Source organism: Nelumbo lutea, chromosome 3, assembly GCF_056320005.1.
Source record: "Nelumbo lutea isolate HS-2025 chromosome 3, American lotus-T2T, whole genome shotgun sequence".
Taxonomy (NCBI): Eukaryota; Viridiplantae; Streptophyta; class Magnoliopsida; order Proteales; family Nelumbonaceae; genus Nelumbo; species Nelumbo lutea.
This window is the reverse complement of record NC_142686.1, coordinates 23,111,910-23,129,378: the sequence shown is the minus strand read 5'-3', so window position 1 is coordinate 23,129,378 and position 17,469 is coordinate 23,111,910. Positions and strand designations below refer to the sequence as shown.

The following is a 17,469-nucleotide window of genomic DNA, read 5'->3' as shown; positions in this document are numbered from 1 at the left end:
CTAGCCTAGTCGAGCCGAGTGGAGCTGCGCTGGAAGCTGAGCTAGAAAAGGAAATGATAAAAAAGAAAAGCAAAGCCGTGATCGGTGGGGCCGGATCGGACCGGACTTCAAACCCTAAATTAAATGGAGTTAAAAAAACAAAAAGATGAAAGGACACCAAAGAAGATAACAGTAGTCAGAAATAAATAAGTAAAGGGCGAGACGTCCGTGATGGTCGAAGCATCCGATCAACACGCGCCTGCATACCTCCCTAATTCCCTATTATTATAATCTCTCATTGCTTTCCTCCCTATAAAAGCCTCCCTCCTCCTCTGCTCCCCCACACGCATCACTTTTTGATTTTCTCTCTCTACAATCCCAAACCAACTCAACTGCAACCCTAGCTTTCTCTCTCCACACTACTAATATCCCCATCCCCGGTTCCCCCCCCCCTCTCTCTCTCTCTCCTTCCTCTGTTTCTAGTTTCCACCCTCCCTCCCTGGAGGCTTCAAGTCTGTTACACTTGCTCCCTTCTTTCTTTCTCTCTCCACACTCATGGAAGACAGCACCACCACCCCTACTGCCACCAACAACAAGCGAGTCCGGGATGACTCGGAGGACTTGGAATCGGACTCGCCCGAAGCAAAGAGAATCCGAGACAACCTCCTTGATATCCTGGATGACGCTGATACTGTTATAGACCGGAACCCCGGAAACCAAGACCTGGCTTCTGTAATAAAGAGTTTCGAAGAAGAAATTAGTCTCCCACCATCCCAGCTGCCACCTGAAGTGGAGGTGGCTCATTCCACCGAGTCTCAGCCCGACCTTGGATACCTTTTAGAAGCCTCGGACGATGAGCTTGGTCTCCCACCAACTTTCTCCTCGTCTTCCGGTGAGGAGGAGAAGAACGAAGAGGATGATATATTATGTGTTTCCTCTGATGCCATTGGATTCGATCAGATCTGGGGGTTCGATGACGACATCCCGAGCTACGACTCATTGGGCTTCGGGTTCAGTAGCGAGAACAACAACAATGGCGAAGGCAACGCTGGAGAGTTTGTGGCATTGGAGGGGTTGTTTGATTATTCAGACGTGTTTTCTGGGTCATCCGATTTTTCGGACTCTTCGTGGCGCCCCGAGTCGCTGCCGGCTCTTTAAACCGGGTTTCGGCATGCCGGATTTTGGACTGGTACCCGCCGGTAGTGGGCTCTATGATTGTTTATGTAACAGTATGTAAATTAAAGAAAAAACGAAGAAGCAAAAAAAAAAAAAAAGCACAGAAGAAAGGGAAGATAGGTGTTAAATCAAAAAGCAGTAATCTCCTTAACTCGAGAAATTCGTTGGTTCTTTTATATATCATACGTCTCATCTCGGGAAAATATCGCATCTCTCGACTTTAAAGTTTAAACTGAAGCAGACGCCACGCCGATGCCCACCGATGAGCGAATGAGACGATGATAATTAAGTTAAACTTCATCTTATGTGGGTCCCGCATGCTTATAGTTATAGGGGTGCTTTTGGTCATTTCGCTATGTTGTTCTCTTTTGCAACCCATAAGCTGATTAAACTCAAACTATCTCTTCTCACTTTCTGTATCCTAAGAAAAGGAATGAGAACCGAGATATTCTGCTGAGAATGGGGTCCACCTTGAAGTTACAACTCTCTCTTCTCACCTTCAAGTTTCAATGACTAAAGGTCGCTAGTCCACATTGAGACGTTCTCATATGGAGTCGGTTTCCTTTCAAATAAAAACCAAACTTTTGATAATAGAAATAAATCAAACTTTCCAAGCTTTCACTCTTCTCACTAGCGATATACTGACCAGTAATTTCTTCATTTCTGAAAACCTTCCAACTCTTTTGTTCTAATGATTGTAGAAAGAATGTTTAATACTGAAATCCCTCATTGTTTTATTGCATTTGCAGGTCGTCAGTTAATTCCCGCGGTTGGACTCTAGGTTGGAATGGATTTCGAATGCTACAACCGAAGAGTTTCAGTTCTACTTGATCAAACCAAATGAAACCTTGTTTTTCCCTACACATAGAATTGGGTTGATAAAAAAGAGTCTTCTGGAGGAGAGGCGCAAAATTGAAATTTGACGTTTAAGAGCGCAAGATGTTATAGGGCTCGGGGCTTATGGGATGTTTTTCGTATTTTTAGATCCAAAGATTTCCACACTTCATAGAGAGCTACGCATAAAATTTTGGGAGTTTATACAGTCTTCCACCTCAAATATTTATAGTATAGTGAAGAAAGAAAGTGAGTGAAAAATCTATTACAATACAAGGGTGTACCATAACATAAATGGGTTCAAACTAATAAAAATTTGAGAGAAAATTTATCACAATTCAATGAGCTAATATAATATCAGTGGAGATTTGATGTGGATTTTCAGAAAACCCAAAACTCTGAAGATTAGAAACAAGATAATGATGGGATTTGGGACTAGGCCACTGGGGTAAGGCGGGGTATTTGGGTTGGGGGTAGAGGATGGCGAATGCAAAACCTGGCCCTGCCCTGCCATGTTGCCATTCAATTGATGAATGATGGAATGGTCTAGGCCATGTTGGGTTCAATTTCCATTCTTATTCAAGATGAACTTCTAAAATAGATAAGAATTTATAAAAATAGACAGAATGAGAAAATATTGCTATGAACCAAGTGTTTTTTTTTTAAGGATGAATTCTTTTCAGACTGACAAGTGTTCTATGTTGTTCATTTTCATTCTTCAAAAAAACTATGCTAGTATTCATAAACCTCTAACCTAGGTCTCTAGAACTGTTGGCATAGATGTTTACCGGTAAATGGTTGATTATCGATGTTTACCAGTTGGCATAGATGTTTACTGGTGGATGGTTGATTATCAATGCTTACCAATTGGCATAGGTGTTTTGTGAAAGCACTTTCATAAAAGTGCTGTTATAAAAAGTATTTTCATAAAAGTGATTTTTATAAAAGTACTTTTGTGAAAGTACTTTACTAAAGGTACTTTTATAAAAGTATTTTCGTAAAAGTGATTTTATTGAAGTGCTTTCATAAAAGTGCTTTAATGTAAAAGTTCTTTCATAAAAGCAGTTTTGTAAAAGTGCCTTCATAAAAGTAGCTTTATAAAAGTGTTTTCGTAACATTACTTTTTATAAAAGTGATTTCATGTAAAAGTGTTTTCGCAAGTAAACATCCATGGTATTATGGTAGTAGTTTTGTAGGTAGAGTTTCATCAAAGAATGAAAATGAGCAAGATGAGGCATGCTTATTTTTCATGTTGCAGGTTATTCATCAATTTTGTGCTATGAGGCTGATTTTACATTCTAAAAAGAATGTAACCAATGGCAAGAATTTTGTAACCAGATACTCTAATGTTATTCATTCTTGTTTAAAATGAGCAAGAATTAAAAAAAAAAAAAAAAACACGGCCTTAGGTGAAACGATAACTTGTCCCTAAAATACTAGGATAATTTCTCCTTCATACTCTAAAAGAAGGGGGAACTGATGTGCTGATATTTTTGCCAATATGGGCCTAACTGAGAGGAGATACCATTCTTTTTCTACTCAGACATGAGTTTATAAACTTGTTGGAAGAGGATAATATGAAACTTAGGCAAAGTTTGAAAGGAGTACAAATGCAAATATGTAGAGTGCAAAACCTTATATCTTGTATTATTTTGTATGTATTTATATTGTACATATTTACATTTATATTGCTTCCAAACTGAGTTACCGTTCTTTGTATTGACTGATGTCTCTTCTTGCTATTTTTGAATAGGGTGGAGTGGGTAAGGCGGAGTTTTCTTGTTTTGGTTCTTGGGGCAAGGTGGTTGTGCTCCCCTTATCTTTTTTATCTTCCTTTTGATCTTGATAATTAATAAAATTTTAGTGGCCGCCCCTCCAACTAGTTGGAGTAAAATTTAGGGTTCTTAGAAAAATAAAAAACAAAATCCCTTCTCCCAATCACCAGCACTTTTCATTGGAAAATTTCAATCAAAACACGGGATTAGACAAAATCACAGAGTTCCTCCTAGCTCCACCACACCTCATTGGCTCATGTCTCCTCCACTCACATGTTTGGCGACACGACTCGTAGCCTATTACTCTCATCACCCATTGCAATTTGCAAGCATGCATCAAATACTTGAGCTCAATCAGTTCATCCGAAACGTACTGCAAGTCTATCAAAGAGATCGTACGGAACTATGTATATATATATATTCAATTGCGACGTGAGAAAGGATTATGAAGATTATTTCTCAGGATTGAAGTTTCAATCCCATACCTTCCTCTATTTTAAACATCTGTTTGTATTCTATACCCTAGGTTTTTGCTGTTAATTGGTTTGCAAAAACAATCACCCCTCGTTCTTTACACAGTAGTTGAGGAAAAAGAAGTATAGGAAACCTAAGGCCCCGTTTAGTTTAGACTTTAGAGTAATAGGGTTTCAGAAATGGGAATAAATTATTTCGATTTCAACCGTTTGATTGGATGGAATTAGAATCCCAATCCCATTTCTACTAGAATAGCGTTTTCTCTTCTCATATAAGGGAATGGCTGACGTGGTGTATCACGATAGTGATTACCACCTCATCAGCCCGACACGTAGGACCTACGTCTACATAACTGACGTGGTGTATCGCGATATTGGAACTCAATAGCAGCATCGCATCCTTGTGATGACATCTCAGCGACGAGATTGGATGCAAGGCTGCGTGAGCAAAGCTAGGAGGGATGTCTTTCTTTCGTTTCATCTTTTAAGCGTGACTTCAGCTTCATACGAAATACGTGTTCTTGGTAGTCACCTCACTTGCACTAGTTTATTGCTTTATGTTGTTGTTAAGACACAGTACTTGGGTTGGAACTTGGATGCCAACGAACGGAGTAGTTATAGAACACATGAATCGTAAACCCCAACTCCCAACAATAAGCTGACCCCCTGCGTGGGTTGGTTCCAATATTGGGGACCGGTTCCCTGTTGGTGGTAGTTGCGGCTCTGAGTTATCTTGTTTGATTTAGGGTTTGCAATAAATGAGACAGATTTCATGAGATCAAAATGCGTGTTGATTAACAATGCTGCAGATAGCATGCCAATGCCATCATCCAGCCATATCTCTCTCTCATGCAATCATACTTGTGTGTTAAATTTACGGGAGAAAAATATTTCCAACATGCATACAATTGGATGTCATGTCCTCAACATGTTCATATGCTTTTTGCTCTCAACAGATTTACATCGGTTTAAATTTTACATTTCATCCTTCAATATGTTCCTTCTCTCCTTCGCCGGCTGCTTTGTTTTGGTATTAGGGACAGAGTGGATGCATTATGCATGCATGTGATCAGGCCAATTCGCCATACGATACAACACAGAGAGCCTATGCTTGATATCATGGTCATGGGACTTCGTTAATTTGGAGGTGCTACAGGTTGGCCCTGGACGAGATGCTTCTAGCCGATCAGAGTTGTGGTCGAGGTCGTCAGGTTGGCGATAAAGGTAGGTCGCCAAGTCTGGGCGAAGAGAAACCACAATCTAGGACTCCAAGTCATTGCTTAGGTGGTGTCTATGTGTCAACTAGCTATTTCAAGATGCCATGTGTCATGATGTCATTGGAGGGCCAAATCGGCCTTCATCAAGCTCAATTAGTCCAAACTTGAAATTGTTAATATATCTTGGGCTTGGACAAGAACGGAATTAACTTGTGCAAGCCTAAAAGAGGATTTTCATGTAATTAGCAAGCAATCGCCCAGATTGGAAATTGCGGTAGACTTGGTGGTGGCTTTAGAACTAGAAACCGTAAAAAGCATGGCCTGGCCCTACTTGGGCTGGTCTAGCTTGACCTTACTTCTGATAGTCTTATTTAGGGGTCTCAATTGGACTGGATTTGGTCCGGTCAGATCCAGTCCAATGTGAGTCCATTATAAATAGATCAGGTCCAATCAGATCCAGTCCAATGTGAGTCCATTATAAATAGATCAGGTTCAGTCCAGTCCAATCCAATGGATCTTTTGGACTAGTCCAATTCAATGTCTAGACCATTCAATATGTTCGAATTCGTTTTGATTTAGATTGGTTTCAACCCAAACCTGGTCCGTTGATACCTATATTCTTATCTCATTTCAATGGACCAGATATTGGCTTAATCCAACCCGATCCAATGTAAATTTATTACAGACGGACCAGGTCCAATCCAATATAATACCAGATTGGTCCAATCCAATATATCTTGTTGGTCCATTCAATCCATCCAAATTAATTTTGAACTGAACGTGGTCCAATCGAAAATAGATCTATTGACACCCTCAATCTTATTTGCCTCACATTACATGAAATTATTTCATTTCCGATTATGAAGAAGGTAAAACGAGTTAATTTTCCTGAGAACCTGAAATGGCATCGTTGCAAAGTTTTACCACTAATAGGAAATGGATTGATGCAGTTGAGAAACGTCCTCTAATTAAATTAAATGGTAAGGAAAGCTACAATCATGGAGTGCTGTAGGTGTCTTAAGTGTTAAGCATAAGTTCTTGTCTGGTTGGTGATACCTAATTCCATCATCCCATGTGAGGTGCATGTGCATATCACATTCCTCCCTGGCAGATATGTTATTTGTATTTCTTGGTGTCCAAATCCTCTATGGGAACCGGACTATACCAGGCCAATATGAAACCGATATGTGGTGTCTTCGAACATTATATCATCATTATTATCGTCTAAGTCAGTGGAGTTAAACAAGAAAATGAGATAAGAGGTAGAAAAGGATGTAAGATTTGGAGAAAAATGGGGCTGAAAGGTTTGAATCTAGTATAGAATTTTTTAAATAAAAAACAAATATTTTTTTTTTGAGAGAGAAGGGGGCAAGGACTCACTTTATTACATTTTTTACTCTGTTTCCACTTAAATCCCTGTTCTGCCCCTTATATGGAATCAGTTATGTGAATCCTATTTTGCTATTTCGTTTTGTTGAAAACATTACCTCGAATATAATACTGTAAATTCAAACGGCTCTTGATATCAGCAACATTATTTCTTAATCATCCGTTGGTTTTTCTAGCTTGGTACTTGCTGAAAGTTCCAAAATTTTAATGTAAAAATGAGAAAAATGCCTCCATTTTAGTATTTTCCTTGTTTCTACGGAAACTGGGCTTAAAACTCAAAGAAGGGTCGATCAAGTTAGAACAGCCAGGTAGGTTGGGCTTTGGGCAACCGCAGAAAAAGTGCTCAACAACAACAACAACATGACATTTGGGCATTTCTTCCATTTCATAAGTCTACCCCCTATTCCTTTCACGAGCTTCAAAACAAGTTTTTTATTGTGTTTGACCAAAAACCCAGAATAAGTTAGTCGTAACCTGTTTCCACCGTTACTTTTACACGCCAATGCCGTCAGACTCAAGACAAGACAAAAGCAGCCCGTCAAAACTCAAAATTATCGAAAAGAAGTGGGGGGACCTGGAAAGTTTATTGGGTCACCGGTTGATTTGGTCCAAGTCTGAAAGCAATGCTTTGGACGAAGCTTTAGACAATTTTTTTAAGCCCATACATTTCTAGCCCAGCCCAACCCAAGACCTTGTCTTGCCATCCACTAAACACTTCTAAATAAAATTGACTAAAATTTTGAAACGGTGATCTGGATATGAAGCCAAGTCAAGTATCGGGATATCGGATTTTATTAATCATTATCAAATGGAAAATTTATAAATACTAAGAGGACGTAGGCTCCCTTGCCCCATAACCCAAACATACAAAGCCCTCCTTCACCCCGTTCAAATCCATCGGGAAAGAAATAAAAACATTACAAATAGATACTCACAAACAACAACTAACACAAAATCTCTACCAGCAACAGCAAAACCCAGAAAATCTTCACAAAGAAGTCTACTCAGATTTCTAGGAACAAGTTCTTCCGATTCAAACAACAACCACTCTTTCAGTTTTAGCCTATTCACTGAAAGACAGAAGCAATAGACCATTCAATTCAGCCACTGCAGTTGGTAACAAATGGCCCCGAGTATGATTTAATGCAAGGCAAGGGACAAATTGCAATAGTCAAATGCTTTAGCCCATCCATCTATTCATAATTAATTGCAAGACCTATAAACTTGTGGTCCATTGGAGGGTTGCTTAATGACTTACATAAATGATGTTTCATGTTTGGGACCCAAAAGGGCAGGGCCCCATGTGAATGTGAGGATACCAGCACAGATGGGATGGGACTGGCTAGCCGTTCGCCAGCTTGTAATTGCTGGTTCTTTTAGCCAGACAACATTTTGAGGCTATTTATTAAAATGGGTTAGATCGAGCCTAACTTGCCAGGCCCATAAATCCCCATGTTTGGAATGAATGTATTTATTTATAGTTTTCAGTCACTTTTCTTACCGGTTACCTCAAAATCATTTTAGTTTTGTTAATACAGTTTTACAAAAATATATATAAAAAAAAAGTGGGAAACATTGTAGGTATTTGGCATCAGTGGTGGGAACATTGCATCATTCTCTCATAAAAATAGTGTTGGGCATGTGGAGTTGTAAGCACTGTTTTCTCTTATTTTTTGTTTGAAAGTGGTGCTGTCACATAGTCATTTTCTGATAAAACAGACCGATTTTGTTTTATACCATTGTTACCAGTAATGTTTTAATATTGATCTATATTATCCAACGTTCAGGATGATGGCATATCATTGCACTGTTGGCAGCAATGCACCGTTTTCTCAAAAAAACATTGAATTTGACGTTACTCCAGACCACACTTTCCTGATTTTCAAGGCATGGTCTGGAGCAGTGTCTTTTTTTTGGAAAACAATATCAAATAAAAATGTATTGTTTGAAGCACCGCTTTCTCTGATGTAGTGCTTACATGACGCCGTATTCTCAGAAAATGGCATCAATGCCAAACACCTGCATTGTTAACAATGTGAAAGGAGAGCTCTAAAATCAACAATGCAATTGTGAATTTACCATGGAGAGACGCAGCAACATCTCCTTCAATGACAGATGCAGTGCAAATCACGATAGAGACGCAACACATGAAATGCAATTGCAATAGTTTTCAGTTAAGGTGTCCCAACAATAGGCATACCCAGCCTGGAAGTGGGGTGTTTGGAATCATGGTATTGTATTCCATATGGCCTCCACATAAGCATCACGTAGGCATTTCAACTTTATCAATACCAAAGCATTGTTTGGTTGGGCAAATTCAAAAACAAATAGTTGTACCATCTTTTACATCAGGTTCAGGTTGTGTGCATGGGGCATTGTAGGAAATTAATATCAAAATAGTGTTTCCCCTAGCAACGGAATTTTTACTTGGGTTGTTATATGTGGTGCCTATGGCACTTGTGCATTTAAAACCATGAACAATTGTGTATTGTTTTATGTGCCAAAACACTTTTCCAGTTCCCAATGTTAAATTCAAGTATTAAGACTAGAAATGCCAACCACACCAAACACCATCAACAACCAAGAAGATTTCAAATAAATATCTTTTGGTTAGGGACTAGGGCGATCTCAAGTAAATATTTAAAAAAAGAATGATTTTTTTTGAATGCCAAGGAGAGGAAAGGTCTCTCTTGGGCTAGAGGGGTATCGGGTGGTCAGTGGGTGATGCTATCAACTTTTGGAGAGATAAGTGGGTAGATGATATTCCTTTGAGTGAGGCGATGCCGAGGACTAACCCTAGTGATGATGATCTTAGAGTTTTTTATGTTATTGATCATGAAAGGAAAGTATGGCAAGAGGAAAATATCAGTTCCTTAGTTCCCCTCTCCTACTGGTTTAAAATTAAACCAATTATCATTCCTTGGGAAAATTCTGAAGACTAAAATAGCGTGGAGGTTGAACCCAAAGGGTACGTTTACGGTTAAATCAGTCTACAATGAGGATTTTCTAGCTAGTGGAGGCAATAGAGTTTTCGACAACATAATCAATAGAATTTGGAGGCTTGAAATTTCCCCCAAAATAAAAACATTTGTGTTCTTCCTCCTCTAGGCTTCCCACAAAAAAAAAAAAATTTGTGGACAGGGGTTTCCAAATTGATACTGCTTGCGGCCTTTGTGGGGATTTGGAGGGTGTGGATCACATTTTTAGGTCTTGCCCTGTTGCAAAACAAGTGTGTTTGGCCACTGTAGATTCTTTAAATGGGTCGATTCGTAATAACATTAATATTAAATCGTGGTGGGAAAATCTGGATAGGGCTGGAGTTAATAGTATTCAAGACAAGGAAAAGAGCACCTTAATTGATTCTATGGTGCCTATGGAACAATCGGAATGATAAAAATTTTAATAATAAAGGTGCAAATCCAGGGAATATTCTTGAGCAGGCTCTATATATGTTTCTAAAATAGCCCTAATATGGAGGGATATATTAATAGAAGGAATTGGAAGAATATCTTATGGAGATTCCCAAGAGGAGATGCTATCAAAATAAACTTTGATACATCTTGAATGAAAAAAAAATCCTGTGCTATTTGCTTGTGTAGCTAGAGATTCTCTTGGAAGAATTTTGCAAGTCAAAGCCTACTATATAAGAAATACGTCCATGAATGTGGAGGAAGCCATGGGCTAGCTGCTTGGGAGATCCATAACTTGGCATTGAACTATAGGATCCAATGCACTTCTAGTCATCCTGTGCCTAAGGCTCAGTTTGGAAGGAGTACAAGACTAGCCTAGAGGCAGAAGACTATTCTAGAAGAATGCAAGAAGATTTGCTAGCGTCTAACAAGAGCTTATAAATGATAAACAAATAACATTCCTCAAATTACTACGACAATTGTAAACTCCATGGACAGCTTTCTCCAATCTTGAGATTATGATATGTATACAAAGGGAAATAGAATAACCCAACCATACATAGTGTGACAATTGCCAGTTGGCAATGTAAAATAATTAGTCCAATGATTTCAAGTCTCTTCTACAATAGCAATGCAAATCAAGACCAATGCAGCGACTTCGCCTAGCAAGTTCAACTCTCGAAAGAAGAACCAGGTGAGGCAGCGACCTCACATATGAACATGGATACATATGTGAGTTTTCAAAGAAACTTGCAAAAAGAACCAGGTGAAGAGTAACTATATATTTCCAGGGGTCGTCCTATGTTTAGAGTTCTGTTTTGTTTCTTTGGGCTGGGCTGAGTGTTCAAGGGAGAGCAAATTGTTCAATGGATTTGGGGCAAGGTAAGCTATGTCCTCCCCTGAAATGTTTAACTTTGTATTTTGATAATTGATGAGGGTAGATTTGGCCCTCCAGTGAAATTGTGACACGTGGCACCTCGTGACAACTAGGAAAACACCCAGCCAACAAACTTACGAAGTTGGTGACCCACCCGGGCACCAGTCTGGCCGGCCTGGCGCGACCTATGCGCGGCCTGACGCACGCCTGCGCGACCTGCGTGCAGCACACGCGACCTGCGCGGCACGCGCGCACGGCCTGCGTGAACTGCGCGGCGCGCGCGCAGCCTGCGCGAACTGCACGCGGCCTAGCGCGCGGCATGCGCAAACTGCGCACGGCCTGCGCGACTTGGCCGACCTAGACCAGCCTAGCGCATGATCCAGCCAAGGCACCCACCGACGAACCTGGCCTAGACACTGACCCGCCGACTGACATAGGCGCTAGCTTGACGACCTGATCTAGACACTGACCCGCCAACTGACATATGCGCCGATCTGACGACCCGGCCTAGACACCGACCCGCCGACTGAGGCAGGCATCCCTCTGACAACCCGGCCCAGGCGCCGACCTGGCCGCCTGACACAAGCGCCAGCCTGACGACCTCGAGGAGTTCACCATTGTACCCCGGTTCTGACAGGATGCGACGAGTCTTACCGTTTGGAGGCTTTTCACCCACTTAACCCGCGAGGACTCCGTTATATAAAGACCTCACCCCCCAAAGGAGAGAGGGATGGAAAAAAGGGAAGTAACCCTGCTCTCTAGCTTTCTCATATTATCTTCAAAGCTCTCTACAATAAGAGTGCTAACTTAAGCATCGGAGAGCCCCCACCGGGAAAATACCCCCGAGACCTCTGATTCAGTTCTCTCAGGTCCTTCAGCTCCCGCCACCTACGAAGAGGAGGAAAATATGGAATTCTCGGAGGTCCCTCAGCTTCCGCCACTTACAAGGAGGAAAAGATGGAATTCTCAGAGGTCCCTCAGCTCCCGCCACCTACAAGGAGGAGGAAAAGATGGAGTTCTCGGAGGTCCCTCAGCTCCCGCCACATACAAGGAGGAAAAGATGGAGTTCTCAGAGGTCCCTCAGCTCCCGCCACCTACAAGGAGGAAAAGATGGAGTTCTCGGAGGTCCCTCAACTCCCGCCACCTACAAAGAGGAGGAAAAGATGGAGTTCTTGGAGGTCCCCCAGCTCCCGCCACATACAAAGAGGAGGAAAATATTTAGTTCTCGCAGGTCTCTCATCTCCCGCAGCCTACAAAGGAAAGAAGGCCACCTCATGTTGAGGGCAGTCGGATTGCGTCGCACCAGGGAGCTCCAGCATTCTCCAAGGCATCGGCCGCCTAGTAAGCAGTTCGCCACCAGGCAGTTTGCTACCAGGGAGTTCGCCACCAGGCAGTTCGCCCCCAGGCAGTTCGACACCAAGGCAGTTCGCCCCCAGGGAGTTCGCCACCAGGCAGTTTGCCCCCAAGCAGTTTGCCCCCAGGCAGTTCGCCACCAGGGAGTTCGCCACCAGGCAGTTCGCCCCCAGGCAATTCGCAACCAGGGAGCACCACCAAACAGTTCACCACCAGGGAGTTTGCCACCAAGCAGTTTGCCCCCAGGCAGTTCGCCACCAAGGCAGTTTGCCCCCAAGCAGTTCGCCACCAGGGAGTTCGCCACCAGGCAGTTCGCCCCCAGGCAGCTCGCCACCAAGGCAGTTTGCCCCCAAGTAGTTCGCCACCAAGCAGTTCGCCACCAAGTAGTTCTCCCCCAGGGAGTTCGCCACCAAGTAGTTCGCCACTAAGGCACGCCACCACCGGGTCAAATAACGAGGTACTTAGCCAAAAGATTTTACATCACAAAACATTGGTACGTGGCCAAAAACAGTTACATCAACAATGGTTAATAAAATTTTAACATGATCATTGTTCCAGTAAAGTTTGGGGTTTAAAGGAAAAAAGAAAAACAACTACTGATTGATAAATTCCTTTGTAAACGGACTTCAATTTATCCGATAGACCAACATAATCTTTCTCTTGTATTCATGTCATACATGGGAAGCTTAATTGGGTTAATACTACAGGTAGCCACAAGGATAACAATGAAGATGGAAAATACCCATATTCTAGCAATGCTCTTAGGGGTCAATGAAAGAAAACACTTCAAGGTCATGATTGATATCAGCTGAGTTAAAAGTTTAGGAACCCATGGGTGGGACCAACCTCCACTAGCATCATGAATAGTGTGTGTTAGAAATGATATTCTCTTGACCTAACTTCTTGCTACAATGTTCGTCAAATTTCAAAATGTCCCATGGAGAGAGAAATATATTTTATTTAAGTAATATTTATAATTATAATAAGATTTTTAATTAATTTTTAAATTTCATTACTTTACTTTTATTTTTTTTCTTATTGTCTTATCTGTTTTTTCTTTTATTAGTATTTTCAATATTTTTTACTCATTTTATTTTAATATTTAAGTTTCAACTGAAATTGTTTAAAAAAAGTTCTATCCTAAACATTGATATTTTAATACATTGATGAAAAATTAAAAGCATGCATTTGGAAAGTGAAAAGGGATAGAGATAGAAATAGCTAGAGATAGGCATGGGGAGGGAAGATGGTTTATTGGGCATGTGAAATAGATTACGAGATGTTTTAGTAAGAAGCTTTACTTGGGGGGATAGTTTAGGAGAAATTTTAGGAGAGGAAATGATTTATGTGATTGGGAACATGAGAGAGAGAGAGAGAGAGAGAGAGAGAGAGAGAGAGAGAGAGCCAAGGAGAAGTCTTGATTAATAAAAGGGAAAAAGAAGCAGCCATAAACCAATGAAAATTAAAATTAGCAGGAATGAGATTTCATTCCCAAGGTAGGGGCAGGGAATGGCCATTCCCTCAAATGGGGGAATGCCATTCCAGCAAGAATGGGAATAGGATTTCAATTCCGCCCAACCAAATAGTTGGAATCAAAATAGCCCATTTTGATTCCAATTCCAAACTCTTATTCATACGAACCAAACGGGGCCTAAATTTATTCTATTCCCTCTCATTAAGTCTTACCTTTGAGCCTTTGAGGTAAGAACTTTCATAATTCCATTCACTCTCATTAAATCATATATTTGAGGTATCTTAAAGAAATGAGTTTTTTGGACATTTTCTTGACTAAAACACCTATGCTTTTGAATTTGGTTCCTCTTTAATGTGAAGGCAAAAGAATATTGTATTCACTTCTTTCAATTCTCCTTCATTAAGGTGTTAACCCCCATTATCTCTCATTAAATCCTTTTTTTTTAGGTATTTTTACTTACCAATTAAATCTATATCCAATTATTTTAATGATACAAAACTTATGTGTTTAAAACCATCATGAAAACTAAACTATCCTTTTATCTTGGTGGATAAGTTGTTCAACCATTCTAGTTAAACATGTCACTAATGGTCTCAAAGCTAAATAATAACAAATTAAAAATAAATATAGATACAAATATAAAATTATAAAAAATTTGGGTACAATTCTAATATTATATAATTATCATATTCAACAAAAATAAGTATGATAAATAAAAAATGTTTTTATTAATCATGGAAATGAAATGCAAACTTTAAAATTGACCAAGAAACAAAACCATTTTCCTATTCAAGTAGGGTATCAATGGTTCAACCTTTTTAAGTTAAACGAGTCAACCCATTATAGCACAATTAAATTAATAAAATTTAAAAAACAATAATGCAAAAAAATATTAAAAATATAGGAGTTTTGTGGAAAATATTTGGGCACATCTCTAATATTATGTATTCATCATATTAAAAATAAGTATGATAAATAAGAGTTTTTTTATTAATGATAAGATAGGATAAAAATTAAATTAACTCAAAAAAGAAAATGACTTTTCCATCTGATTTTAGGTCAATGATCCATATGAGTGCAAATTACGTAGGTTCAGCTTCAGCCCGAACTATCCCAACTAGTAGTCTGTGCATCAAATTTTAGTGCAGGTTGGGTCCAGGTTGGATAAATCAAGCTTGACTTTAGGCTCAAGCCTTAGGCTCAATGCAGAGGGTTAAGCTTAGGTTGAACTTAAATTTGACCTAGCCCAACCGATTTACATGTTCACAGTCCAACTGTTTAGGTAAAATTGGCCAACCAATGATATCATGATTAATAAAAATTAAAAATAGATAAAAATACAAAATTATAAAAATGAAAAAAAAATCATAGAAAACATTGACATACCTCAAATATTATAAATTCATCATATTAAACAAAGGCATGTGTGATAAATAGGAACTATTCCTATAATTAATTATGCAATGAAAAGTTGCACAAAAGGAGGTCGTTTTTTCTTTTAAGTCAAATAGGTCAACACATGATGTCACAAGCATACAATAAACAATTAAAAATGTATAGATATAAAAAATTCGTGCACATCTCTAATATTATATATTTATCATATTGAGCAAAAATAAATACTATAAGTATGAAATATTTTTATTAAGAATGAGAATGAGAACGAAATATAAAATTTGAATCAACCAAAGCACCATGCTTTGATTGCTTATCTTTTTTAATGGGTTATGATAAGGAAGTTGAAATTATTATTGTTGCTTAAAATTGTCATGTCCAACACACATGCACCTTTACTAGTCTTTGAGAAAGGAGGGGAATCAAAAATGTGTAATTGCTCCATTTGGTCTTTGGCTAAGTGTAGGCTTGTAGTGAAGAATTGGGGTCATTTCCCACCTTGACATGGTCTTGGAGGGTTATGGATATAGAGAATGGCTACCTTCATTGTGTAGCCCTATCTATATTATGGGTTTGACTATTATAACGAAAAGGCTTGTTGACATTGGAAGAACTTGTAACCAACAAGTGGTTTTATAAATGTGGTAATTGATGAGGGTGGATTTGGCCCTCCAATGACATTATGACACCTGACACCTCATGCCAACTAAGTGTAGCCTCTTAACAACTAGACAGCTCGAGCTCGCCACTTACAGGCAGCTCACCACAGGCAGCTCGCCACAAGCAACTCGCCACAGGCAGCTCGCCACGGGCAGCTCACCACAGGCAATTCGCCACATGCAGCTTGTGACATGCAGCTCGCCACATGCAGCTCGCCACAGGCATCTCACCCTAATAGCCTGACAACTTAGACAACTCGGCACTGCACAAGCAGCTCGCTACTTACGGGCAACTCGCCTCCTAGCCAGACCGACCACCGCATGACAACCCCGAGGAGCTCACCACCATACCCCGCATTTTGCTGGATTGTGATTTGTAACGGCTATATTAGCTCACCCACTCTCTGAGTCAGGTGGAAATGGGCAACCTTAACAATTGGTGGCTATATCCCCACCTAACATGAAAGCAGGTCCCGTCACAACGGGAATCCAAGAATTGCTCCACCAAACCCACGAGGACTCCAGTATATAAAGACCTCACCCAGGGGCAAAGGTGATGAGGTGATCTCTGCTCTCTAGATCTCTCATTATCTTGTATCATTTTCAGCTCTACTACTAAGTGCTGACTTAGCCATCGGAGTGACCTCGTCGAGTAAACACCCCCGGGTTCTCTGATTCAGTTCTCACAGGTCCCTCAGCTCCCACTGTCTACAAAGATGAGTAGATCATCCACTGTAGGGAGGATTGGTCCCTCGGCTCCCGCCGTCTACAAAGATGAGCAGATCATCCTCTGTAGGGAGGATTGTACCCTTAGTTCCTGCCGTCTACAAAGAGGAGCAGATCATCTCCTCCAGGGAGTAGCCGGGTTGCACTACACCAGGGAGCTTCGCTTCAGCCCCTAAGTCACAGGCCACTTGGGAGCAGACGAACTGATGAGGTCCTTAGCCAAAAAATTGATACGTGACCAGACACTGTTACATCAATTGGCGCCGTCTGTGGGAACACTACAAAAAGCTAAGTTCTCATCCTACAAAAAACTAAGTTCTCATCCTATAAAAAACTAAGTTCTCATCTTACAAAAAGCTATGTTCTCTTCTTATAAAAAGCTAAGTCCTCACTTTTTAGAAATTGAAGCTCTCGCTTTACAGTTTCCCTTTTTTTTTATAAACTCAAAGACTGTGCAGGGATCTAACAGACTAAGTAGCTCTAAGACGCCCACCTGGCGCGTCATGTGCACGGCCTAGCGGCTTGGCAGCCTGGCACATGCACCAACCTAGCGCAGGCGCTGACTTGGCGGCCTGGCCCAGGCGCGAACTAACGAACTGATAAAAGACTTCCTCACTGCTTAAGACCCAGTCCCCTCTTCGGCATGGGCAAAGTCTAGGAGTGGACTACGAGTTGCTCCCAAAGCCTGTGTGCTACAATACTGCATAAGACCCAGTCGCCTCTTCGGCATGT

General features: G+C 40.5%; 1 protein-coding gene across 1 annotated transcript; it reads left to right on the top strand.

Annotated features, from left to right (window-relative positions):
- The first annotated feature begins 210 nt into the window (after window positions 1-210).
- On the top strand, window positions 211-1,333 carry LOC148863611 (uncharacterized). The gene has a single exon (XM_088978280.1). The coding sequence runs from the start codon at window positions 535-537 to the stop codon at window positions 1,135-1,137; it is 603 nt and encodes a 200-aa protein (XP_088834406.1). The 5' UTR covers window positions 211-534; the 3' UTR covers window positions 1,138-1,333.
- The last annotated feature ends 16,136 nt before the right edge of the window (window positions 1,334-17,469 follow it).